Here is a 26,379-nt window from a genome sequence, read left to right on the forward strand (position 1 = left end):
GAGAAACATTGCCTTAAACAAACTTTTCGGCCGGGCACAGTGGCTCACACCTGAAATACCAACATTTTGGGAGGCCAAGGCTGGTGGATCACAACGTGAGGAGATTGAGAACATTGTGGCTAACACAGTGAAACCTGTCTCTATTAAAAATACAAATAATTAGCTAGGTGTGGTGGCGCGTGCCTGTAGTCCCAGCTACTTGGGAGGCTGAGGCAGGAGAATTGATTGAACCAGGGAGATGAGGGCTGCAGTGAGCTGAGATTGCGCCACTGCACTCCAGCCTGGGTGACAGAGTGAGACTCCGCCTCAAAACATTTTTTTTTTATTTTAAAAAAGCAGAAAAAACAAACTTTTCTAAAATTTCAGGTCTCATGGCTAGATTTGTGATCAGAACTCCATGGTAGGTTATTTAAACCTGTAATCTCTGACAAGGGCTTAGGGAGCTAGTATTTTATCTCTAAATTAAAAATATTTGGCCGGGCACGGTGGCTCACACCTGTAATCCCAGCACTTTGGGAGGCCGAGGCGGGCAGATCGCTTGAGGTCAGAAGTTTGAGAACAGCCTGGCCAACGTGGTGAAACCTCATCTCTACTTAAAATACAAAAATTAGCCGGGTGTGGTGTGCACACCTGTAGTCCTAGCTACTCAGGAGGCTGAGGCAGGAGAATCGCTTGAAACTGGGAGGCAGAGGTTGCAGTGAGCTGAGATCACATTGCACTCCAGTCTGGGAGACAGAGCAAGACTCCATCTCAAAATCAATCAATCAATCAATCAATAAAAATGTTTATTGAGGGCTAATGCATATAGTTTGGAAACCAATAGTGGAGGTGCTTTGTAGATAGTCATGGAGGTGGTCTATCAAGTTGCTTGCAGCGAAGCCCAGATCTTTCTCAGGAAGCAGCTTTGGCCCTTTGCCAACATGTCAAAAAATGCTTCATTGAGTCCCCAGTTTCCATAATAGGGAGCAGAGCATTAATCAGTCACTTTCCATGGTCATAGAAAAACCTCAATTCTGTTGCAGCACCGCAATGCCACATAAAGGACCTTTGAGCAATTGGGGTGGTACATATCGTTCAAAAGCAAGCTTAGGCCACACAAGGTGGCTCACACCTGTAATCCCAGCACTTTGGGAGGACAAGGCGGGTGGATCACAAGGTCAGGAGTTTAAGACCAGCCTGGCCAATATGGTGAAACCCGGTCTCTACTAAAAATATAAAAATTAGCCTGGCTTGCTGGTGCTCACCTGTAATCCCAGCTACTTAGAAGGCTGAGGCAGGAGAATTGCTTGGACCTGGGAGGCAGAGGTTGCAGTGAGCCCAGATCACACCATTGCATTGCACTCCAGCCTGGGCAACAGAGTGAGACTCTCCAAAAAAAAAAAAAAAAAAAAAGCAAGCTTAGAAGGGTGTTTTTTATTCTTTCTGACAAGATCCCATCTGCACTTAAGGCAAGAAATTTTGGCCTTGCTTTAGAGATGTTTTCAAAATCCCCACGCCTTGCATCTCTGTAGAAAGAACTAAAGGTTCTTAGTTTTGAAATCTACCCCTTCCTCCCCCTTGTACACATCCCTACTCACCCTCAGTTTTTTTTTTTGTTTGTTTGTTTGTTTTGTTTTTTTTTTTTGGAGACGGAATGTTGGTCTTGTTACCCAGGCTGGAGTGCAATGGCGCGATCTCAGCTCACCGCAACCTCCGCCTCCTGGGTTCAGGCAATTCTCCTGCCTCAGCCTCCTGAGTAGCTGGGATTACAGGCACGTGCCACCATGCCCAGCTAATTTTTGTATTTTTAGTAGAGACGGGGTTTCACCATGTTGGCCAGGATGGTCTTGATCTCTTTACCTCGTGATCCACCCACCTCGGCCTCCCAAAGTGCTGGGATTACAGGCTTGAGCCACCGTGCCCGGCTTTCACCCTCAGTTTTGACTTCAGTTCAAAATAATAGATTCACACTATTGGAATCCACCCCTGTGCTTTTGTTGACCATCTGGCATTTCCCAACCCATTTCTGGTTACTAGTGTTTTATTCTTAGACCTCATTCTGATAATTTGATAATTTCCTTTGCCTATTTTACCCAACCACCTTCTACCGCCATTCAGGCATCAACTTAGCTATCAGTGTATTTGTAAAGCCTTACTTAATTACCAGAGTCTCAATTAGGTACCCATCCCAAGGACCCCATTCTTTTCTTCACCATTCTGTATTATAATAACCTATGTGCATTTTCATCCCTCAACTCCCACCCAGACTGTAAATTCCATAATAGTACTTGTTTACCACTGTTTTCCAATGTCACATACAGGTCTCAGCACACACAAAGTGTCCTATAAACCTCTATTGAATAAATGAATGAATGAGTTTATTCCACCAGTTTATTCGCCCCTTTAAACCCTGACTGTATCCTTGACTTGGTCTCTCAGCTGAAGGCTGGCACTGTGGAATGTCTGATTTTGTTGTTGTTTTTGAGCTGGAGTTTCGCTCTTGTTGCCCAGGCTGGAGTGCAATGGCGCGATCTCGGCTCACTGCAACCTCCGCCTCCCGGGTTCAAGCAATTCTCCTGCCTCAGCCTCCTGAGTAGCTGGAATTACAGGCATATGCCACCATGCCTGGCTAATTTTGTATTTTTAGTAGAGATGGGGTTTCTCCATGTTGGTCAGGCTGGTCTCGAACCCCCAACCTCAGGTGATCTGCCCACCTTGGATTACAGGCATGACCCACCGTGCCCAGCCGGAATGTCTGATTTTAAGTAACATGACTTCTCCATGAGTCTGCTTTGTTGAATTAGCTACAAATCAATATGCCCCCAGGTGACTGAATGTACTTTATAAAGTTATTTAATATTGACCAAATGAGTTACAGAAAAAAGTCAAGAGTTACAATTTTACCTAGATTACTTCTAACAGGAGTAAAATACCATGATGATTATCTTTTGAGGCCTCTCTTGGCAGGTAATGATAAAACCTTGTCACCAGCTTCCTAAAGGTCCCTTAATGTATATTTGCCATGACAGGGAAAATATCTGTATAGGTGGTTGATAGACACATTCAAATCACTGGAGTAGAAATTTAAAAAGAAGGGCAGGGAGTGGTGGCCCATGCCTGAAATCCCAACATTTTGGGAGGCCAAAATGAGATTATTGCTTGAGACCAGGAATTAGACACCAGCCTGAGCAACATAGGAAGACCCCTGTCTATACAAAAAAATAGCCGAACATGGTGGCATGAGCCTGTAGTCTCAGCTACTCAAGAGGCTGAGGTGGGAGGATCATTTGAACCCAGGAGGTCGAGGCTACAGTGAGCCGTGATCATTGCTCCACTGCACTCCAGCTCAGGTGGCAGAGGGAGACCCTGCCTCAACAACAACAACAACAACAACAACAACAACAAAAGGGAGGTGCTGGGTGCAGTATCTCATACTGTAATCCCAGCACTTTGAGAGGTGGAGGTTGGTGGATCACTTGAGACCAGAAGTTCAAGACCAGCCTGGGCAACATAGAGGTACTGTCTTTACAAAACATAAACAAAAAACTTAGGCATAGTGGCATGTGCCTGTGGTCCTGGCTACTTGGGAGGCTGAGGTGGGAGGTCCACCTGAGCCCAGCAGGTTGAGGCTGCAGTGAGCCATGATTGAACCACTGCACTCCAGCCTGTCTCCAAAAGAAAAGAAAAAAATGTAAAAAGAAGGAAGCAGGCCCTTTGCATGTTTTCTATCCTTTTATTATATTTGAGATACTTAGTTGAAAAGATGAAATTGACTGGGAATGGTTGCTCACGCCTGTAATCCCAGCACTTTGGGAGGCCAAAGTAGGCAGATCACAAGGTAAGATGTTCAAGACCAGGCTGACCAACATGATGAAACTCTGTCTTTACTAAAAATGCATAAATTAGCAAAGCATGGTGGCAAGTGCCTGTAATCCCAGCTACTTGGGAGGCTGAGGCAGCAGAATCACTTGAACCTGGGAGGTAGAGTTTGCAGTGAGCCGAGATCACACCACTGCACTCCAGTCTGGGTGACAGAGTGAGACTCCATCTCACAAAAGAAAAAAAAAAAAAAAGGTGAAATTAAGAGTGCTACCTGGCCACTGAAAGACCACATAGGATGCTAATACCTTGGTGAATATACTAAGATCTACAGTTTGTTCCTCATCTTTGCAATTTAAAACACCTCAGCTTCCGAAAGATAATTCATGCTAGCTAAATTCACATTAATCAAAGCAGAGTGACAATGTAGTAATTTACAATAAAATGCAGAACACTAAAGGCAAAAATCATAAAGGGAAATATTGATAGATTTGACTGCATAAATATTTTAACTCTCTTATACAAAAATCCACCATAAATAAATTAGTGAAGATTAATATTCATGTGTATATAAAGACCTCTTGTGACTTCCCACGAGAAAGATAAGTGTTTCAATATAAAAGTGGGATAAGGACATGTACAGGAAATTTATAAAAGAGAAGATACAATTGTCTGATAACTATGAATTTCAATGCTTTCTCCTGTCAGTGGTGTCCTAGAGCCTGCTTGCAGGGCTTGAAACGTCGCATTGATAGCTTGAAATCAGTCATAATGAGAGTATTTACACCATGGAAATCGGCAAATGACGCACAGCAGGGTTGTTTTATGTTTTTTTCTTGGAAGGCCAGTTAGTAAACATTTACCAGCACACGACTCTGTGTATTCAATCACTACCTTTCACTTGAATCCTTTCCAACTACATTTAAGCATTCTCAAGTCTTCTTTGCCATCTTTCTTTTATTATAATTGTTTTGAGACAGAGTCTCACTCTGTCACCCAGGCTGGAGTGCAGTGGCATGATCTCAGCTCACTGCAACCTTGATCCCAGATTCAAGCAATTCTCCTGCCGCAGCCTCCCAATAGCTGGGATTACAGGTGCCCACCACCCTCGGCTAATTTTTGTGGTTTTAGTAGAGATGGGATTTCACCAGGTTGGCCAGGCTCGTCTCGAACTTCTGACCTCAAGTGATCTGCTTGCCTTGGCCTCCCAAAGTGCTGGGATTACAGGCATGAGTCACCACGCCTAGCCTGCCATCTTAAAAGAAACCCTACCCCCACGTCCTCCTCCAGCTACCATACCATCTCTGTTCACAGCATTTTTCTCAAACAATTGGCTATGTAACACTTGCTGAATCCACTTGCTCATTTCCCAGTCATTCTTCAGCATACTTAAGCCGTTTTTTTTTTTTTTTTTTGTCACCGTCATACTCCCAAAACAGCTCTTGATTAGCTCAATGAGCTCCACGCACCCTAAATTCTACGGACAGTTTTCGCTATCTCCCATGACCTCTTGGCAGTTGGCAGTATTCAGTTCTTTTTTCCCTTTTTTTTTTTTTTTAGAGATGGGGTCTTTCTATGTTGCCCAGACAAGTTTCAAATTCCTGGGCTCAAGTGATCCTCTTGCCTTGGCCTCCCAAAGTGCTGGGATCACCGGCATGAGCTACTGCACCCAGCCAGCATTCAGTTCTATTGACCATTACCTTCTTCTTTTTCTTCTTCTTCTTTTTTTTTTTTTCTGAGACAGAGTCTCACTCTGTCGCCCAGGCTGGAGTGCAGTGGCGCAATCTCGGCTCACTGCAACCTCCACCTCCCAGGTTCAAGCGATTCTTCTGCCTTAGCCTCCCAAGTAGTATCTGTCTGGGACTACTACCACCACACCCAGCTAATTTTTGTATCTTTGGTGGAAACGGGGTTTCACCATATTGACCAGGCTGGTCTCGAACTCCTGACCTCCTGATCCACCTGCCTCAGCCTCCCAAGTACTGGGATTACAGGTGTGAGCCACCGCGCCCGGCCGGCCATTACCTTCTTGAATTCCTCTTGTCCTTGGGTTTCAGTGGCATGATCTGTATTTTCCTCCAGTCTCTCTGGCTTCTCCTTTTCAGATTCTTTCTCCTATTTTCCATCTCTTAATGTTGAGGTTTTCCAGGGATTAGTCTTGAGTCCTCTTCTCTTCTCTACTCTCCTAGGTGATTTCATCTATTCCCATGGGTTTAAATACCACCTGCACACCAATGACTCCTGTATTTGTATCTCTCTTCTGAGCTACAATTGCCTACAATTGCCTACTTGACATCTTTCCCTTCAATGCCTCAAAAGCTTCTCCAACTCAATATCCCCATACTGGAGCCAAAGACTTTCTCTTCCCTCCCCAAATCAGAGGGTCTCCAGTGCTCCCCATCTCAACAAGATGTACCACCACATAAGCCAGAAACCCCAGAGTTGGCATCTCTTTCTCACCCCCTGCCCCCCCCGCCCGCCAAGTCTGGGTTGTCTTACCCTCCTAAATATCTCCCAAAGAAGTTCTCTTCTCTCCATCTCCACTTCCAACACCCTAGTACAAGCCTGCGTGATCACTCAGCTGGACCACTGCAATAACCTCCTCACTGACCTTCCTGCCTCCACTCTTTCTGCCTTTCAATACGCTCTCCACACTGAAGCCAAGGGAACTTTTCAGAACATGGATCTGATTATGTCACACTCCTGTCTTAAGCCTCTCAGTGGCTTCTCATTGCTTGTCGGATAAAAATATCCCCCTTAATGATGGTCTAGGTCCCTGTATGATCTTCCTCTATGCTCACCTTTCCAGTCTCATTTCATCCCGCTCTGGTCCCTGTGCGCTTCAGCCACATCAGCTTTCTTTCTGTCTCTCTCTCTTTGTTTCTGGGTTTTGCTCTGTTGTCCAGGCCAGAGTGCAATGGTGCAATCACAGCTCATTGCAGCCTCCACCTCCAGACTCAGGCAATCCTCCCACTTCAGCCTCCCAAGTAGCTGGGACTACAGGTATGTGCCACTATGCCAGGCAAATTTTTCTTTTTTTTTTTTTTTGAGATGGAGTTTTGCTCTTGTTGCAGAGGATGGAGTGCAGTGGCATGATCCTGGCTCACTGCAACCTCCACCTCCTGGGATCGAGTGATTTTCCTGCCTCAGTCCCCTAGTAGCTGGCATTATAGGCAGATGCCATGAGGCCCATCTAATTTTTTAAATTTTTAGTAGAGATGGGGGTTTTACCATGTTGGTCAGGTTGGTTTTGAACTTCTGACCTCAAGTGATCTGCTCACTTTGGCCTCCCAAATTGCTGGGATTACAGGCATGAGCCAACGCACCCGAACTTTTATTATTGTTATTATTTTTTATTTTACTTTAAGTTCTGGGGTACACGTGCAGATTGTGCAGGATTGTTACATCTCCCCTAGCCCTCCAACCCCCCAACAGACCCCAGTGTGTGATGTTCCCCTCCCTGTGTCCATGTGTTCTCGTTGTTCAACACCCACTTGTGAGTGAGAACATGTGGTATTTGGTTTTCTGCTCTTGTGTCAGTTTGCTGAGAATGATGGTTTCCAGATTCATCCATGTACCTACAAAGGACATGAACTCATCTTTTTTTATGGCCTGCATAGTATTTCATGGTGTATATGTGCCACATTTTCTTAATCCAGTCTATCATTGATGGGCATTTGGCTTGGTTCCAAGTCTTTGCTACTGTAAACAGTGCTGCAGTGAACACATGTGTGCATGTGCCTTTATAATAGAACGATTTCTAATCCTTTGGGTATATACCCAGTAATGGGATTGCTGGGTCAAATGGTATTTCTATTTCTAGATCCTTGAGGAATCACCACACTGTCTTCCACCATGGTTGAACTAATTTACACTCCCACCAACAGTGTAAAAGTGTTCCTATTTCTCCACATCCTCTCCAGCATCTGTTGTATCCAGATTTTTTAATGATCGCCATTCTAACTGGTATCAGATGGTATCTCAGTGTGGTTTTGATTTGCATTTCTCTAATGACCAGTGATGATGAGCACTTTTTCATATGTTTGTTGGCCGCATAAATGTCTTCTTTTGAAAAATATCTGTTAATATCCTTCACCCACTCTTTGTTGGGGTTTTGTTTTTTTTTTCTTGTAAATTTGTTTTAGTTCTTTGTAGATTCTCGATATTAGCCCTTTGTCAGATGGGTAGCTTGCAAAAATTTTTTCCATTCCATTCTGTTGGTTGCTGATTCACTGTAATGACTGTTTCTTTTGCTTTGCAGAAGCTCTTAAGTTTAATTAGATCCCATTTGTCTATTTTGGCTTTTGTTGCCAATGCTTTTGGTGTTTTGGTCATGAAGTCCTTGCCTACACCTATGTCCTGAATGGTTTTGCCTAGGTTTTCTTCTAGGGTTTTTATGGTGTTATGTCTTATGTTTAAATCTTTAATCCATCTGGAGTTAATTTTCGTATAAGGTGTCAGGAAGGGGTCCAGTTTCAGCTTTCTGCATGTGGCTAGCCAGTTTTCCCAACACCATTTATTAAACAGGGAATCCTTTCCCCATTGCTTGTTTTTGTCAGGTTTGTCAAAGATCAGATGGCTGTAGGTGTTTGGCGTTACTTCCAAGGCCTCTGTTCTGTTCCATTGGTCTATATCTCTGTTTTGGTACCAGTACCATGGTGTTTTGATTACTGTACGCTTGTAGTATAGTTTGAAGTCAGGTAGCGTGATGCCCCCAGCTTTGTTCTTTTTGCTTAGGATTGTCTATGCTTCAGAGTGGAATTGAAAAAAAAAAAAAAAAAGAAAGAAAGAAAGAAAAGGATTGCCTTGGCTATGTGGGCTCTTTTTTGGTTCCATATGGAGTTTAAGGTGGTTTTTTCCAGTTCTGCGAAGAAGGTCAATGGTAGCTTGATGGGGATAGCATTGAATCTATAAATTAGAGATGAGGGCTTACTATGTAGGTTGGGCTGGTCTCGAACTCCTGGTTTCAAGCAATCCTCCTGCCTTGGCCTTCCAAAGTGCTAGGATTACAGGTGTGAGTCACCACTCCCCGCCTCTGTTTCTTGCATAGAGTCTTCATATGTACTCTTTCCTTTGCTTGGAATGCTCTTCCTACTCCCATCTTCCCTTTACCTTGCTCATTCCCATTTAATCTTCTGATCTGAATTCAAACGTCACTTCCTCCATGAAGCCTTGTAGATGGACACACTAGACTGCTAGACCAAGTCAAATCTGTCCCCACCCACCCCATTACGATTATAGGTTCTCAGGGCACCATGAGGATCACCTAGGTGCTCTTATTGCAGTTTTATTTTTGCATTTATGTGCGTGATATTGATTGTTATCTGTCTTCCCTATTAGACTGTAAGCTCCATGAAGACAGGGACCGAGTCTGCTTTTGCTCACTGTTAATCTCCAGCACTTAGTCTAAGATTTTACACACCGTAGGTACTGAGTAAATATTTGTGGGGTTAATGAATCAAATAGTGACCTTTGTATGTAGGCAATGCATAAAACTGTGCAAGCTAGTATTTTTCCTTTTGCTTTGCCTTCCAGAAAGCTAAAAACTATATTTAAAGCTTGTGATGGTTAATTTTACATGCCAACTTGACTGGGCCAAGGGGTGCCCAGAAATAGGATGTGTCTGTGAACATGTTTCTGGAAGAGATTAGCACTTGAACTGGTAGATTGAGTAAAGCAGATGGCCTTCCCCAATGTGGGCATCATCTAATCTGTTGAGGGCTTGAATAGAACAAAAAAACAGAAGAAGCTGGGCCCAATGACTTATGCCTATAATTCCAGCACTTTGGGAGGCTGAGGCAGGAGGATCACGAGCTCAGGAGTTCGAGACCAGCCTGGCTACCATAGTGAAACCCTGTCTCTACTAAAAATACAAAAAATTAGCCAGATATGGCGGCGGGCACCTGTAATCGCAGCTTCTTGGGAGCCCGAGGCAGGAGAATTGCTTGAATCTAGGAGGCGGAGGTTGCAGTGAGCCAAGATCATGCCATTGCACTCCATCCCAGGGTACAGAGCGAGACTCTGTCTCGGAAAAAAAAAAAAAAAAAATTAGATGGGCATGGTGGCAGGTGCCTGCAGTTCCAGCTACTTGGGAGTCTGAGGTAGGAGGAGTTCTTGAGCTCATGAGCCCAGGATTTTGAGGCTGCAATGAGCTATGATTGTGCCACTGCACTCCAGCCTCAGGGGCAGAGTAAGACCCCATCTCTAAAAAAAAAAATGTTGAGGAAGATTGAGTTGCCTTTCTCTCCCTGACTGTTGAGCTGGCCGGCATCTCTCTTCTCCTCTCCTTGAGCTTTTTTTTTTTTTTTTGAGACGGAGTTTCGCTCTTGTTACCCAGGCTGGAGTGCAATGGCGCGATCTCGGCTCACCGCAACCTCCGCCTCCTGGGCTCAGGCAATTCTCCTGCCTCAGCCTCCCAAGAAGCTGGGATTACAGGCATGTGCCACCATGCCCAGCTGATTTTTTGTATTTTTAGTAGAGACAGGGTTTCACCGTGTTGACCAGAATGGTCTTGATCTATTGACCTTGTGATCCGCCCGCCTCGGCCTCCCAAAGTGCTGGGATTACAGGCATGCGCCACCGCGCCCGGCCAGTATTAGTCATTTTCATACTGCTATAAAGAACTGTCCGAGACTGGGTAATTTATAAAGAAAAGAGGTTTAATGCAGTTCAGCATGGCTGGGGAAGCCTCAGGAAACTTATAATCATGGCAAAAAGCGAAGAGGAAGCAAGGCACATTCTTTACAAGGCATCAGGAAGGAGAAGGGCCAACCGAAGGGGGAAGAGTCTCTTATAAAACCATCAGATCTAGCCAGGCACAGTGGCTCACACCTATAATCCCAGCACTTTGAGAGGCTGAGGCGGGTGGATCACTTGAGGTCAGGAGTTCGAGACCGACCTGGCCAACATGGTGAAACACTGTTTCTACTAAAAATACAAAAATTGGCCAGGCTTGGTGGCTCACGCCTATAATCCTAGCACTTTGGGAGGCTGAGGCAGGTGGATCAGGAGGTCAAGAGATCGAGACCATCCTGGTCAACATGGTGAAACCCCATCTCTACTAAAAATACAAAAAAAATTAGCTGGGTGTGGTGGTGCGTGTCTGTAATCCCAGCTACTCGGGAGGCTGAGGCAGGAGAATTGCTTGAACCCAGGAGGTGGAGGTTGCAGTGAGCTGAGATCATGGCATTGCACTCCAGCCTGGGTAACAAGAGTGAAACTCCATCTCAAAACAAAAAAAAAAAAATACAAATATTAGCTGGGCATGGTGATGTTCATCTGTAATTCCAGCTACTTGGGAGGCTGAGACATGAGAATTCCTCGAATCCAGGAGGTGGAGGTTGCAGTGAGCCAAGATTGTATCACTGCACTCCAGCCTGGGCAACAGAGTGAGACTCTGTCTCAAAAAAAAAAAAAAAAAAAAAAAAAAAAAAAAAAAAAATCAGAACAAAACAAAACGCCATCAGATCTCGTGAGAACTCACTCACTGTCACGAGAACAGCATGGGGGAAACCACCTCAAGATTCAATGATCTCCACCTGGTCTCTCCCTTGTCACAAGGGATTATGGGGATTATGGGGATTACAATTCAAGATGAGATTTGGGTGGGGACACAAAGCCTAACCCCATATCAGGAGGCAAAGTCTATCTTTCTAACTCTTCTAGTCAGCTAGCTCCTGCTGGGTTATCTTCTGTCCCTTTTTTGGCACCCCCTTTCCCATACCTTCACTCCGCCCACCACAGAAATCCAACAGGAACTACAGTTATCGGCAACGGCCCAGACTTTAAAAGTTTCCTTCAATATCCTCCCAAACCCTACCAGTCCTGTATCCCATCCCATCAGGGCTATATTTTCAAGATAAACCAGTGGTCTTCAAACTTCAGCACAAATCAGAATCCCCAGGAGCACTCGTTAAAACAGATTTCTGGTTCCCATTCTAGAAGTTCTGATTCAGTAGGTCTAGTGTGGAGCCTGAGAATTTGCATTTTTTCTAACTTCTCATATGCTGCTGATGCTGCAAAGGCCACATTTTAAGAACCACTGGAAAGAAAGTAATGCAAAACCAGGGGCAACAGGTGATTTATGCTGGAATGATGAAAGGAAACTTTAGTTCATTCTGACTCAGCCCCTTCACAGAGTTTCTGATTCAATTGGCACTGTCTGGATTTGGTGACTCCCAGATCATTTTCCCTCTACTTCACCTTGTCTTCCTTCTCCAACTTTCTCTCTCTCTCTGTCTTTTTTTTTTTTTTTTTTGAGATGGAGTCTTGCTCTGTTACTCAGGTTGAAGTGTAGTGGCGCAATCTCGGCTCATGCAACCTCCACCTCCCAGGTTCGAGCAGTTCTCCTGCCTCAAGTAGCTGGAATTACAGGCACTTGTCACTACACCTGGCTAATTTTTGTATTTTTAGTAGAGACGGGGTTTCACCATGTTGGCCAGGCTGGTCTCAAACCCCTGACCTCAGGTGATCCACCTGCCTTGGCCTCCCAAAGTGCTGGGATTACAGGTGTGAGCCACCGCGCCCAGCCCCTCCTCCAACTTTCTGATCTTACTTTTCAGATGTTTCTCAGGGCTTCTCCACTTAAGACTGACCCTACGGTCTTTCTCGTTCTCCTGTCACAAAGCCACAGTTTCAGGACAGAGCCCTTTCCTGAGCTCTTAGCTCCATTTCAGCGCCCTTTTCTCCCTCCCTGCCCCTGAGTTGCTTGCCGCTATTATCTATCCAGTATTAGCACCCCCTACTCCAGCAGTCAGTGACCTTTGGAAAGCTGGGCTCCCATTAGGGCCCACTCCTATCTAGCAGGGGTAGCCATTTCCGCTCCCAGCCAGTGGAGTCTTGCTCTACAAACATTGGCATGCTAATGATAGTCACCTATTCCCCCCTGGGAAGTTTCTGTTTGTTCCAGCTTCTTTAAGGACATGGAAATACTGAAGCCACCTCATTTACATGCCTCTGTTCATTCCTTTACTCAACAAACATTGATGGAATACCTGCCAGACACCATGCTGGGCCCAAGGGAGGCTGCAAGGACACATCAAGCATGAACACATACATGTTTATGGCAGCGCCTGGGAGTCCCAAATGACTCTTCATAAAGGGGATCTTTTGGCCTCACTCATCAACGAGGAGAGACACTCAAGGAAGAAAAGCCACGAACTGACCACTCATGAGACATCTTGCCTTCTCAGCCCTTCCGATTCCCCTGTTCCTGGGAAAGTGACCAGGGACAAAGACTGAAAGGCATGATCCCAGAGAGTTTCCAAACCTCTTTATTGAAATGAGTGTTATGATTCACACTTCTCAGTCGTTAGCCCACTGCACTGAGTGAGATAAGGTATGTAAAGCTAGAACACAGCGAGCTAACACCTCTCTTTTCCTCTTTTTTTTTTTTTTTGGCAGAGTCTCGCTCTGTCGCCCAGGCTTGAGTGCAGTGGTGTGATCTTGGCTCACTGCAACCTCCGCCTCCCAGGTTCAACTGATTCTCCTGCCTCAGCCTCCAGAGTAGCTGGGATTACAGGTACGTGCCACCATGCCTGGCTAATTTTTTTTTTTTTTTTGTATTTTTAGTAGAGATGGGGTTTCACTGTGTTAGCCAGTATGGTCTCAATCTCCTGACCTCATGATCCACCTGCCTTGACCTCCCAAAGTGCTGGGATTACAGGCGTGAGCCACCGTACCCAGCCTGAGCTAACACCTCTCTACACATTCTGACATACCAACACATGCCAAAACACACACTGACACACTGAAGCACACACTGCCAAATGCACCAACATGCACACACTGACATACACTGACACACACACTGGCAGACACAACCACAAAATCAAACACAAGTAAACGCATGCCAACACACACATTGACAGACGTACAGACACACAGCTGGCACACACTGACAATACAGACGAACACACTGACACATCTACTCACACATCAAGACCCACACACACACCGACCCACACCCCACCGCAGGAGGATGGAGGCCCAGGCCCAGGACCGGCTTGTAGCCACAGGGGGCAGGTATGACAGGAACTAAAGTGTCGCGGGAGACTTGAATGAAGCACTTGGTTCAACGCTTTGAGGTTCAGGGTTTTGGAAGAGGAGGCCGCAGTGAGGTTCTGGTAACCTCTAGGGACAGGAGGGCCGAATGGGGCACACAGGTGAGACACCAAGGATTCCGTGCGAAAGTGCCCCCAGAGCTAGGCCGGAAGTTCAGAGCTTCAGTCTGCCAGGAGTGCTAAGGCGGGTGGGGCAGCGCCTGAGAGATTCCGAGAGAGCCCCGCAGCCCGCCAGTCCCCTCCCGCTCCAGCAGCAGCTTTCTGCTCTGGCTTCCAAATTCTCCTCTTTTGTCCCACCACCACCCAAACCCCAAGTCCTGATTGGGGCTAGTGACCTCGGGCCCTTTGAATCCACCTCGCCCTAGCCTTTGCCAGGGAAGATCCCTGTCCCAGACACCCAGCCTGGAAGCGGACAGTCACCTCTGACTCCCCGCCCCCATCCGGTTGGGGCCCAAGCCTCACCGTGGTTCCTCAGACCTAACCCTGGTTCCCCATGTCGCTGCCAACCCAATCCAGGGCTCAGGCTCTGCCCCAAAGCTCCAGAGAGTATGAAAGACTCCAGCTGCCCCTCTTCCTTGCCACCGCCATCGCCCTGTGGCCTTCGCCTTCTGTCTCGCGCAACTCCCCGCGATTGCTCCAGGCTCTTCCCCTTCAGGCAGCTCCTGGGTCTCCAGCACAATGAAGGCGCACAGTGGCGCTCCGTGAATACTTGGCTCTTCATGACGGTCCTTCCTGGTCCCCTTCACTGTGTCTCTTCTTTCTTCTCCCCGCTCGCCACGCACGCATCCGAATCTTCTCCCTCCGCTTAATGGAGCGCCTCCCGGCTGCTGCGAGGCCCCATACTCCGCCTGGGATGCGTTTGCTGAGTCCTTGTTTTGCAGGCGCACAGGGTATATAAAGGGCTTCCAGAAAGAGTGTGGGAAGCTCCATCCAGCAGGTGGAACCGAGTGCCAGGCATGCTCTTCTTTGGCCACTCCATTTCCTTCTCTCTTTCTTTCCTTTCTTCCTTCCTTCCCTTCCTTCCTTCTTTTCTTTTCTCTTATCTTTTCCTTTGATGGAGTCTCACTTTGTCGCCAGGCTGGAAGGCAATGGCGCGATCTCGGCTCACTGCAACATCCGCCTCCCGGGTTCAAGGGAATCCCCTGCCTTAGCCTCTCGAGCAACTGGGACTACAGGCGCTTGCCACCACGCCCGGCTAATTTTTTGTATTTTTAGTAGAGACGGGGTTTCACCATGTTAGCCAGGATGGTCTCGATCTCCTGACCTCGCGATCCGCCCGCCTCAGACTCCCAAAGTGCTGGGATTACAGGCGTGAGCCACTGCGCCTGGCCTGGCCATTCCATTTTCTTGTCTTCCCTGACTTCCCCAACGCCAGAGCCTCTGGGGCAGGTCCCTTCTTCCTCTCTCTCCTCGGTTCCTGCTTTTCCTTTTTCCTCTCTCCTGCCTCCCTCTCAGCTGCTCCAGCCTTGGGCCTCTACGGGGTCATCTCCCATGCCCCACTGGGGCCCCCTTGTGGGCCCGGGTTTCCCCCATTGGCCTGTCACCCCCTCCCCCATCTGGGGTCCCTCTGGCGGGCCCAGGTCTCTCTACCATACCAGGGAACCCGCCCTTTTGAGAAGTGGTATGTACTGTTCCTCCCGCTGGGGCCTCCGGCTTGCCAAATCTGCCTGCGTGCTCCAGTTGCAGGGAGCTAGCAAGACGCCAGTCCCGGGAGAGAGGGGAGGGCGCCAGGGCTGGAGAAGTGGAGAGGTGCCCAAGAGAGAGGACGCAAGGCCGGGAGGGCCAGGAGGAAAAGGAGAGCGGGCGTGCACTCTCCTGCCTTCGGAAGTTTTCTCCTCTGCGTCCCGTTGGCCGCCGCGTCCCGGGCTGAATGAGGGTCGAGGAGAAATCAGGGGGCGGGGCAGAGTGACTGGAGGCCGCTCCCCGTCACCCGCCCCTCCATCTCGCTCCATTGATCTGGGAACCTTAATCTTCAGACCCTCCTCTTGTACTAGATGGGGTGGGTAGTCTAAGTCTCTGCTCACGCTGAGCGTCTAGGGTTCGGTTGGAGAGAGGAGGCGTGCAGTCCGTTAGTACTAAGTACCCAAAGGTGGTAAGCTCGGCTCCAAGAAATTACAGTCCACAGCACCCAAGGCTTGGAAATCCCGGAGCAGATGCGGTGTCTCAAGACCTGTAGCCTTGGACCGCACATGGCACAGCTCAGCTCAGTTGCGGGCCCACAGTGCGGCTCCCCACCCCGGCCCCTTTCTAAGCTCTAAGGTGGAGCCGGCAGGTGCCGCAGGCCTTCTCTGCACCTCGGCCTCAGCTGCGCTCCCGGGCCATGGCGGGAGGGAGACACGACAGTGGGACATCGAGACTCTAGCGGCCGAGGCGCACCCATCCAAGCACCCTGGAATCTCGGTGGAGAGGAAGGGGGCTAGCGGGCCTGGGAGGAGAACTGCAGAGCTCCGCTGCTGAGCCAAGCCTGGGAGGGGGAGGGGCGGGGGCTCCCTTCCAGCCTCAGGGGTCTGGGGACTTAGAGATGTAAGGAGAGCAGGGGGGTGTGACAATTCAGCAGAGGTCGGGACGTACCACGGAGCCCAGTGGCGGCGGGGGGGGCAGAGGACGTGGTCACCGAGGGGAGCCCCCGCCCCCCTTCGCAGAGGCCTATGGCTGGGGTTGCAGGAAGAACTGGAACTGGGCTGGCCGTAGGGGGAAGCGGCGAGTTAAATCCGCCCCCTCTACATACCCTACTTTCAAGGGGTGGGCGGTAGAGGGGAGGTTGGGGTTGGAGCAGCGGCGAGGGGGCCCCTCCCTTGCACCTCCCTCCACCGGACTTGGTCGCGCCCGAAGTGTAACACTTTCTCTTTGTCGGAGGAGCTCCTCTGTTTCCTGTGCGGTAGCTCCCGTTGCGGCGGCACCCGTGGCAGCCCTGGCGGACGCAGGAGCGATGGCAGCGACCGATGTAGCTCGCCAGGTGGTGAGTGCACGGCTTGGGTGCCAGGGCCAGGACCGAGGGCCCCGGGAGGGTCGAGGAGACCTGGCCGCCGCCGCCACATCGCGGCAGAGGGCAATGGGCAGCATCCAGGAGCCGAGGGCACGGTGGGACTTCTGCTCCCGGGGTCAGCAGCTCAGTCCCCCAGCCTGTCCCGGAAAACCGTGGTGGCGCTCGGGGAGGCGGCAGGGGGGCTGGCAAAGCCTGCGGGCCGGCGGCTGAACTTGCATTGCCCAAGAGCCGCAGTGAGCGCCGCCGCCTCCCTCGCTGCAGCTGCGGCCCCACGGCTGGGGCGTTGCCGAATGAATGGCCATCGGAGTCTCCGAGCCCTCCGGGTCCTTGGCACCCTGGCCTTGCCGCGCCCCTGCGCACGGCTGCCTGCTGGGACCCGGGACAGCACGGGCAAAGAGGCGCGGGGCTGGGGTTAGCCTGGGGCAGAAGGCGATGAGTGGCGAGGGGGGCGGGGAGGTGACTGGCTGGGATAGGGTTTCTCTATATGCATTACATATGTGACTGCGTCTGTGTGTGTATCCGTGTGCGCGAATGTGTGCACGCGTGCGCGCTCCTGCCTTCCCTGGCGGGCGGCGGCGGCGCTGGGGTTCTGTCTGTGACCCAAAGAAGTCCGTCTGTTTCCCTGAGTGTGCTCACCTCTGTGGTGTGTGTCCGAACGCCTCTGTGTCTGCTTGGGCCGTGTGCCTCTGGGTCCTATTTGTGCGTCAGTGTGGGGTGCAGTTGGCTGGCCAGTAGGTGGCTGGCTGCGTATTTTGGCATGTTTTTGAGCGGGCCTCTGAGGATCTGTCTCGGGAGCATGTTCAGTGTAACTGGGCTTGTGTGCCAAAACCTGTGGAGCTGGCTTCTTTCTATGGAGACTCAGGAAAATAAGTGTGAGACTCGCAAAAGCGGTGCCGTCTCTCTTTTTGTTGGCGACCGACTTTGGGGGAAAAAAAAAATCTTCATTTAAAGAACTGAAGTTTTCCAGCCTGGGATGTGCAGAGAAACCATGTTGAAGTGACCTGAGGCTCCATGTTTGTTTTTTAGACCAGAAGTTTGTTTGCAAAAGGCGATGAATTCCATTTTGGGGGGGACACCCTAGCTTTATTAATCCATGGATATCTGGGGTTTTAAGAAGCTCACCAGCACCCCCAGGTGAGGAAGGAATGGGAGATAGAGGTAGGTCAAATCCCGCGACACCAAATACTACTTGACGAAAATCTCTGAACCACATAAAAATGCTTTTCAACCTTGTAGCTTACTTATTTAGGAAAATAGTTCAGGCAATGCAATTACAGTACAAAAAAGCCTCTAGGTATTTGGTGTAATTGAAATTGATTTTTCAAAATCTGAAGCCAGACTCTGATAGTATTTTCTCTACAGAATATGTATTAATGTATTCCACTCTTTTGTCCCTGTTTGAAAGGGCAGGATCATTTCTTCGGAATCTCCTCCACCCTCTGCACCCCCTAGCACAGAGCACTTTATGCAGTCATGATGTGGAAGGACCAGGAGTAGACAGGAGACATTCTCTGTGATGATGGAATTTGAGAGAATTTTCTTCCCCCAAGATTGGCACTCTCATGTTTATTGCTTTAGTGTTTCGAAGACCCCCTCTTTTCTGCTGTGGCTTTTCTGCTCCTGGTTACCTGCATTTCAGAGATGGTATAGTTGAAGTAGAGGAATTCGTCTCCAGGATTATACTTGCTCCATCCAAAAATGATGCTAATAATTTTTCGTGTCAGCTAATGAATTTGCATCGACCTGTCCTCCATACTCTCTCACCATTTCTCTTGCCTGGATTAGGATTGCAGGGCAGATGTTGCAAAGGGGAACCTTCCAGAAGATTGTGGGTGTTTCACCTCAGGCACAACTCAGGCAACCCAGAGATCCCCTTTGTTCTGCAGATGGGGGTGAGGGGGTGGTTTAGGGCCACTTGGTTTGCTTTGCATGGCTTCAGTTTGCTCTGGCTGGCTTTGCCATACTGTGTAATGAAGAACGTAATTGTACGCCAGATTCTGAAGCTGAAAGAGCAGCCTAAAGCACTCGAGACCTTGTTATCGTGATAAATGGGTTTCTGGGAAAACTGACGTCACTCTCCATGTCCCCCTCCCCCAGCCAGTGAAGCTCTTGTTTATGTGTCATTTATCTCTCTGTTCTCCTTTGTGTCTGCAAGAAGTTGTAATTCACCAGGGAAGATGGAATTAACTCAGGAGACCTTGGACATCTGGTTGCTGCTTGTATCCTCCAAGGAACATGTATTCAGGGTTTGGGAACAAAAGACTAGAGAATAAACCTAAGTGTGCCTAGCTTAGGAATTCTTTTTTTTTTTTTTTTTTTTTTGAGACAGAGTCTTGCTCTGTTGCCCAGGCTGGAATGCAGTGATGTGATCTTGGCTCACTGCAACCCCTGCCTCCTGGGTTCAAGTGATTCTCCTGTCTCAGCCTCCCGAGTAGCTGGGATTACAGGTGCGTGCCACCACACCCAGCTAATATTCGTATTTTTAGTAGAGACGGGGTTTCACCTTGTTGGCCAGGCTGATCTCAAACTCCTGACCTCATGATCCACCCGCTTCGGGCTCCCAAAGTCCTGGAATTACAGGCGTGAACCACCATGCCTGGTCAGGAATTCTTTTTAATGAGCTCTGAGACGTGGTACCATGTAAGTACCCTACTGTGTGTATGAGGGTGGGGTGTGTATGGGGGGTGTTCTTTCTATAATCAGTTGAGAGTCACTGTGGGTAAGCATCCTTAGTGACTAAAACAAGCCTTCAAGTTGTTGGGTAGGGCTTATATTGCATTCAGGCAACTTGGAAGTTCAATTCTGGTGCATGTAATACAAGTCGATCCCATTTCAATGAACACCACAAAGGGTTTGATGTGACAACACCATTTGTCCACTGTGTCTGTATTTATTTGATTGACTGATATGTGGCCAGCACTATAGTTAGCCCTTGTCAACTGGAGTTACTTGTCAACCTTGTCACTATAGTTAGCTTGTGAGGTGGCGTGGGCTGCTATTAACACATACTTCAAGAGGTTCCATGACTTGTCCAAGGTAACCAAGGCACAGGGCAGGCCCCAAAAGCTGCATCTCCTGGCTCTTTAATGAAGCCATTCCCTTCAACATTGCATTCTGGATCCAGCCCCTAAAAGCTGGCCCATACAAAGAACGTCTGGATGACTCTGACTTGAGCTATTCCCACAATGTGAACAAGGAAGCTTTCTTCAGTGGCAGTCTGGGTAGGGGTACTTCTCTCAAATGAACTTGCAGAGGCTAACTCTGCCCTACAAAGTTAGCTGGAGTTGGTCTGGGTCAACTGTCTGAGAGCAACTGTCTCCAGGTGGGGAAAGGATTGATGTTGCACTCTTGCTTTGCTAGCATCACGTTGCAGTTTGATTTCCTTTGAGGTCTCTGCCTCAGGCGTTCCTACCACCACCTGCTAAAGATAGTATGTACCTCAGACACAGAAAACAAAACTCAATCACCTAGCTCTACTGGTGATACAACACAGAAGAAAGTTTAAATGGCCCCCAATATTAAAAAATGTTGATTCTAAATTTGAGAGCTTTCATTACATTATTTTCTAAGTTTTCTGTGTGTTTGGGATTTTTCTTTGTTTCTTTTTTTTTTCCTCCAAGACGAAATCTTGCTCTGTCGCCAAGCTGGAGTCCAAATGGTGCGATTTTGGCTCACTGCAACCTCCGCCTCCTGGGTTCAAGCAGTTCTTCTGCCTCAGCCTCCAGAGTAGCTGGGATTATAGGTGCACACCACCATGTCTGGCTGACTTTTGTATTTTTAGTAGAGACAGGGTTTCACCATGTTAGCCAGGGTGGTCTCGAACTCCTGACCTCGTGATCTGACTGTGTCGGCCTCCCAAAGTGCTGGCATTAACATGCCACCCACGCCTGGCCTGGGATTTTTCAAAATAAAAAGTAGGCAGAATGACAATGCCCTTCAAATGGACATTAAACTTCTTTCAAGGAGTTTACAATCCAGTGGTGGAGACAGACACAAATCACTATCTAATTATCATTGTGATAAGTGCCACACGGGAGACTGACTGCCTGCCATGAGATTTCATTACTAAGGGAACCCAATTCAGCAGTGAATGGAGGCAGAGGATGACAGGAAGGGCTTTCTGAGGGCTTCAAATAGGAAATGGGTAGGTGTGAAGGTGGGTGAGATCTCACATCTGCCACTGGGTTGGGAACATATTCATTTACCAATTCACCTACTTTTATTTTCATTCGTTCCTTCAGCACATACTCACTGGGCACTGATCGGCCAGGCCCTGTGCCAGGTGCTGGGGATTTAGTGGTGGTCAAAGCATGCAGGAACTCTGCCCTCTCAGAGCTTCCAGATGAAAGGCAGGAATAAGCCCTGTTTCCTCTTCACATCCGAAATCCTGGAAATCTTGAGTGTTAGCGGTGTTCTTTTTTTTTTTTTTTTTGAGTCGGAGTTTCGCTCTTGTTGCCCAGGCTGGAGCGCAATGGTGCAATCTCGGCTCACCGCAACCTCCGCCTCCTGGGTTCAGGCAATTCTCCTGCCTCAGCCTCCTGAGTAGCTGGGATTACAGGCACACGCCACCATGCCCAGCTAATTTTTAGTATTTTTAGTAGAGACGGGGTTTCACCATGTTGACCAGGATGGTCTCGATCTCTTGACCTTGTGATCCACCTGCCTCGGCCTCCCAAAGTGCTGGGATTACAGGCTTGAGCCACCGCGCCCGGCCGTAGCGGTGTTCTTAATACAAAACTACGTTACAGCAGAATGATTTGTCCGTATCGTCTAATAAGATTTTGATCTGCCGTCATGTGCATAGCATTTACTTTGTGGAGTCTCTTCTGTAAATTTTCTATTAGTTGCTGGCTTTATTTCCAAGCATGGCCCCTGCCTTTGTGTGCTATAAGGGAGCAAACCCATTGCATTAACCTGAGCAAAACTAATTAGGAAGATAAGTCCCCTGGAAAAAGGTATTCCCAAACTAAGTAGGACTGGTTTCTGGACTTGCCTGGGTTTTTGGATGATCAGAGCCGTGGTTTAATATTAGCATGAACAATTGAGAAGGGCTTTTAGTTGCATGTACATTAAAACTACATTCAAGACAGATGAAAGAAAGAAGGAAGGAAAAAGAAGGAAAGAAGGAAAGCCATGGATAGATGTAACATGTTTCTTTCATCTATCTCAAAATACTTCCATCTGTATGATTTCATTTTCCCCAACAGTTCCTGGACAAGTATTACTGTTCTCTTTATTTTACTTTTTTAAATTTCTATTTGTTTATTTAATTTATTTTTTTAAAGATGGGGTTTCACCATGATGGCCAGGCTGGTCTTGAACTCCTGACCTCAGGTGATTCACCCACCTTAGCCTCCCAAAGTGCTAGGATTACAGGCTTGAGCCACCGCGCCCGGCTCTATTTATTTATTTATTTTGAGATGGAGTTTTGCTCTTGTTGCCCAGGCTAGAGCGTAGTGGCGAAATCTTGGCTCGCCACAACCTCCGCCTCCCAGGTTCAAGTGATTCTCCCACCTCAGCCTCTGGAGTAGCTGGGATTACAGGCTGTGTGCCACCACGCCCAGCTAATTTTGTGTTTTTAGTAGAGATGGGGGTTTGGTTGGTCAGGCTGGTCTCGAACTCCCAACCTCAGGCGATCCGCCTGCCTCGGCCTCCCAAAGTGCTGTGATTACAGGTGTAAGCCACCGTGCCCAGCCTGTTCTCTTTATTTAATGGTTGTAGGGCGACCAAATGACTTAGTCCAAAGTGCTATTGCTGGTCAGTGGATGATGCAATGAAACACCTACCAGATGACACAGATTCCTTGTTTAAAAACACTGGTTTTTTCGTGATGTTTCTAAGAAATCAAACTCCTGCCATGGCCTCCCTTCCCCCTCTTTTCACTGCACTCCCCCAGTACCCCCATAGGGCCCAGGGAAGAGTCTATTAGGGTGATTTGGAGACTCTCTGATGTTAAAAAGATTCTCAGCTTTAATCCAAGATAGCACAGTCACGGGTTGTGTGGGTTTCTTTTTTTTTTTTTTTCTTCTTCTCCATATTGCTTTAAATAAAAATCTTGGAGCCACCAGCCATGTAATGATGGATTATTTTAAGTAACAACTGGAGGGGGGCACAGAATAAATTAGAAACACAGACCCTTCCTCCTCGGTTTGGCAGGAGGAGGTTTCTGCTGCTCGGATTTGAAACCGTGGGTTTCTCTGCTGCCTGCACAGAGGAAGGAGGCCACATGCTCAGGAGGGTGAGAAATAAAGTGATCCTCTTCTTCAGTGTCTTCTCATTAGAGGCAGCCATCTGCTGAATTATGCAGCACGCTCTCAGCCGGCCCTGGAGTTGGGTCATCCATTCCACTCACTTAAAGGTGAGGAGGGAAAAGATCTGCAGGCCTTCTCAGGTACAGGCCTCAGGGCTCAGGTTTCCCCTGCCGTGGCCCTCTCTGACCCGGAATGAAGGCCCTGGGGTAACAGGAGCAGAACTCTCTTTTCCTGGCCCTGATGAGGTGTGAGGTCGTGTTCGGTTTCCTTTCACATTGGAAGCCCCCAGCTCTGAACACTGGCGCTGAGGCAGGAACTGGGTTTTTTCAGATCTCCATTAAACAAGACCAGATGGAGTCAGAGGCAGATTCAGGCTCCCTAGAGGGCAGTTGGGCATTCACCCAGAGGCCTGTGGGTAAACCTTTTCTTTTTGAGCAGATTGGAGGTAACAATAGCCAGAACACCTAGAAAACTCTCCTTCAATTGCCTGGCTTCCAGGGAATCTGGCTAGCTTTTGTGGGAAAGTTCTACTTAACCTGAGCAGGGGTCACCCCTGGCCTGAGACAGGGATATTTCACCTAGACTTTGGCTTGTTGAGTTAGGTAGACCGTGTTAGCCTTGGGGTTCTTCAGCAGATCTGGGCAGCTGGCCAGGCTGAGGCTTAGGCCGCAGTCAGAAGAGAGGGAAATGGGAGGGAAAAGTGGGGAAGTAAGTGGAGAGCAGGAACACACAATGCCTTCCACAGTGCTGATTGTGTCAGTTGTCTTCCGTGGGCCAGAATCACCTTGGGAGCTCACAGGTTTCCAGGTTCGGGTCCTTGACCCTTCTGCCCCTGACCAGCATCAAGCCAGAAACTCAACATCCCGGAATTTTACCAGCATAAAGAAACACATCTGCCACTTGAGTCAGCTTTTCCATTTGAGAGTGGCAGTCGGCTCGACGGGGGCCTGGATCCCAGCACTATTCTCTGTCACTAAATCACTCTGTGACGTGGGCCAAGTCACTTCCTCTCCGTGAGTCTCTGTTTCCCCTTTTGTGAAATGAAAGGCCTGGATCAGGTGATCTTTAAGGGCGTTTCCAGCTCTAACATTGTATGGTGCTAATGTTTCCTTTTTCTCCAGCCTAATTTCTTTTAGGTCCTTGCCTGCCTCTGCTTCCGAATGAGGTGGCAGAATTGAACCCCACCCCTTCCTTGCTTTGACCCCTTGAGCTGGGTGGGGAGAGGGTTGTGGGGAAGGTCAATCCGTGCTTTTAGCTCAGCAGGATCTCAGTAAGTGGAACAGAAACAACCCTTCAGATACTGTCTATCCCTGTAGGTGTAGATAGCTATTGTCTTCCTATAAAGGTACATGACAGCTGAATGTTTGTCTATTGAATCCTGCTTTCAAGGCAGTTGGAGAGCCGGCTATTTAATAGAATCCTGCTGTGAATCCTTTTATAGAATGAAAAGCCACTCTGGAATTTATCTTGTGTATTAAAATCAGTTTCATCTACTGGATTTGCCAAAAATGGGCCTCCTCCTCTGTCTGGTAAGGATAGTCTGTCTTAGGCGTCTCCAGCATCCCCGAAGCTGCTCCCCAACTGAAGGGCATTTCTGAGACACCTTGGGGGTGCTGCCAGCTTTTGCAGACCTTATTTCTCCTTAGAATAGCCCCCACATTTCTCTTTCCCAGGATGGGGCACTGCTACTACTCAGCTTCCTCTTAACCTGGATTAATCAGCATGAGGGACATGCTGTTATTTGATGTGTTGCATGCATTCGAGGGTTTTTTTTAAAAAAAAAAAAAAACCTGTGGGAATGCCAGGCACGATGGCTCATGCCTGTAATCCCAGCACTTTGGGAGGACAAGGCAGGCAGATCATGAGGTCAAGAGATTGAGACCAGCCCGGCCAATGTGGCAAAACCCTGTCTCTACTAAAAATACAAAAATTAGCCAGGGGCCTATAATCCCAGCTACTCAGAGTGCTGAGGCAGGAGAATCGCTTGAACCTAGGAAGTGGAGGTTGCAGTGAGCCGAGATTGTGCCATTGCACTCCAGCCTTGGCGAGAGTGAGACTCCATCTCAGAAAAAAAGACAAAAAACCAAAAACAAAAAACCTCTGGGAACTTATCAGTGCTTTTGCGGTTCTTACGACTGATTATACAGCGGCACCCTTGACAGCACTGGAGGCAGCGGAGGAAGCTATCAGCTACCTGATTGTTTCATTAAGACTTTTTGCTACATGTTTCAGGATATGATTTGACTTCTGGTTCACATGAATCTTTTTTTTTTTTTTGAGACAGAGTTTCGCCCTTGTTACCCAGGCTGGAGTGCAATGGCGCGATCTCGGCTCACCGCAACCTCCGCCTCCTGGGTTCAGGCAATTCTCCTGCCTCAGCCTCCTGAGTAGCTGGGATTACAGGCACGTGCCACCATGCCCAGCTAATTTTTTGTATTTTTTAGTAGAGACGGGGTTTCACCATGTTGACCAGGATGGTCTCGATCTCTTGACCTCGTGATCCACCTGCCTTGGCCTCCCAAAGTGCTGGTTCACATGAATCTTAATAATAAGAAGTTATATTGTATGACAATAAGTTATATATTGTATGTAATAATAAGTTATAATAAGGGGGCCAGGCACGGTGGCTCATGCCTGTAATCCCAGAACTTTGGGAGGTCGAGACAGGTGGATCACTTGAGGTCAGGAGTTCGAGACCAGCCTGGGCAACATAGTGAAACCCCGTCTCTAACTAAAAATACAAATATTAGCCTGGTGTGGTGGTACACACCTGTAATCCCAGCTACTCAGGAAGCTGAGGGAGGAGAATTACTTGAACCCAGGAGGCGGATGTTGTAGTGAGCTGAGATTGCACCACTGCACTCCAGCCTGGCAACAGAGTGAGACACTGTCTCGAAAAAAGTTATAATAAGGAGACTAATAGGGTTTTATTGTATTGCTGGTAAAATAAATGATTTATACACAGTAAAACTGCCTGAAAGCTAAATGCTATGATAACCCAAATTGTCAAGCACCTTTTTGGTTGTAGTTAAAGCTTTTTCTAAAATATCTGAGGCCACTTTCCTACCTAGGAATGTATCATCGTAGAATCTTTTTTTTTAAATGACATTTTCCCTGTTTGTAAAATTAAACTATGCCTATTGGAGGGAAAACACAGAAAAGCAACGTCACCTACAACCTATCTACCCAAAAGAAACCACTGACATTATTTGGTGCGTGTTCTTCCAATCTTTTGACAAATGCACAGATACTTCTCCCCCCGTCATTAGAATGACCCTGTATA

General features: G+C 48.0%; 1 protein-coding gene across 7 annotated transcripts in view; it reads left to right on the plus strand.

Moving 5' to 3' along the window:
* The first annotated feature begins 16,583 nt into the window (after window positions 1-16,583).
* The window catches only part of SEPTIN6 (septin 6), an 86,666-nt gene continuing 76,870 nt past the window's right edge, over window positions 16,584-26,379 (plus strand). For 3 of the 7 annotated variants that reach the window (XM_074391901.1, XM_074391902.1, XM_003931075.3), the window contains exon 1: window positions 16,588-16,818. In XM_074391901.1, the coding sequence (XP_074248002.1) occupies window positions 16,789-16,818 (30 nt within the window). In that variant the 5' untranslated portion in view covers window positions 16,588-16,788. Of the gene's footprint in view, window positions 16,819-22,958; window positions 23,084-26,379 lie in introns of those variants that run through there. The other 4 variants (XM_074391900.1, XM_003931074.4, XM_074391899.1 and 1 more) reach the window with 3 other exon arrangements.

This window comes from Saimiri boliviensis, chromosome X (genome assembly GCF_048565385.1).
Source record: "Saimiri boliviensis isolate mSaiBol1 chromosome X, mSaiBol1.pri, whole genome shotgun sequence".
NCBI lineage: Eukaryota > Metazoa > Chordata > Mammalia > Primates > Cebidae > Saimiri > Saimiri boliviensis.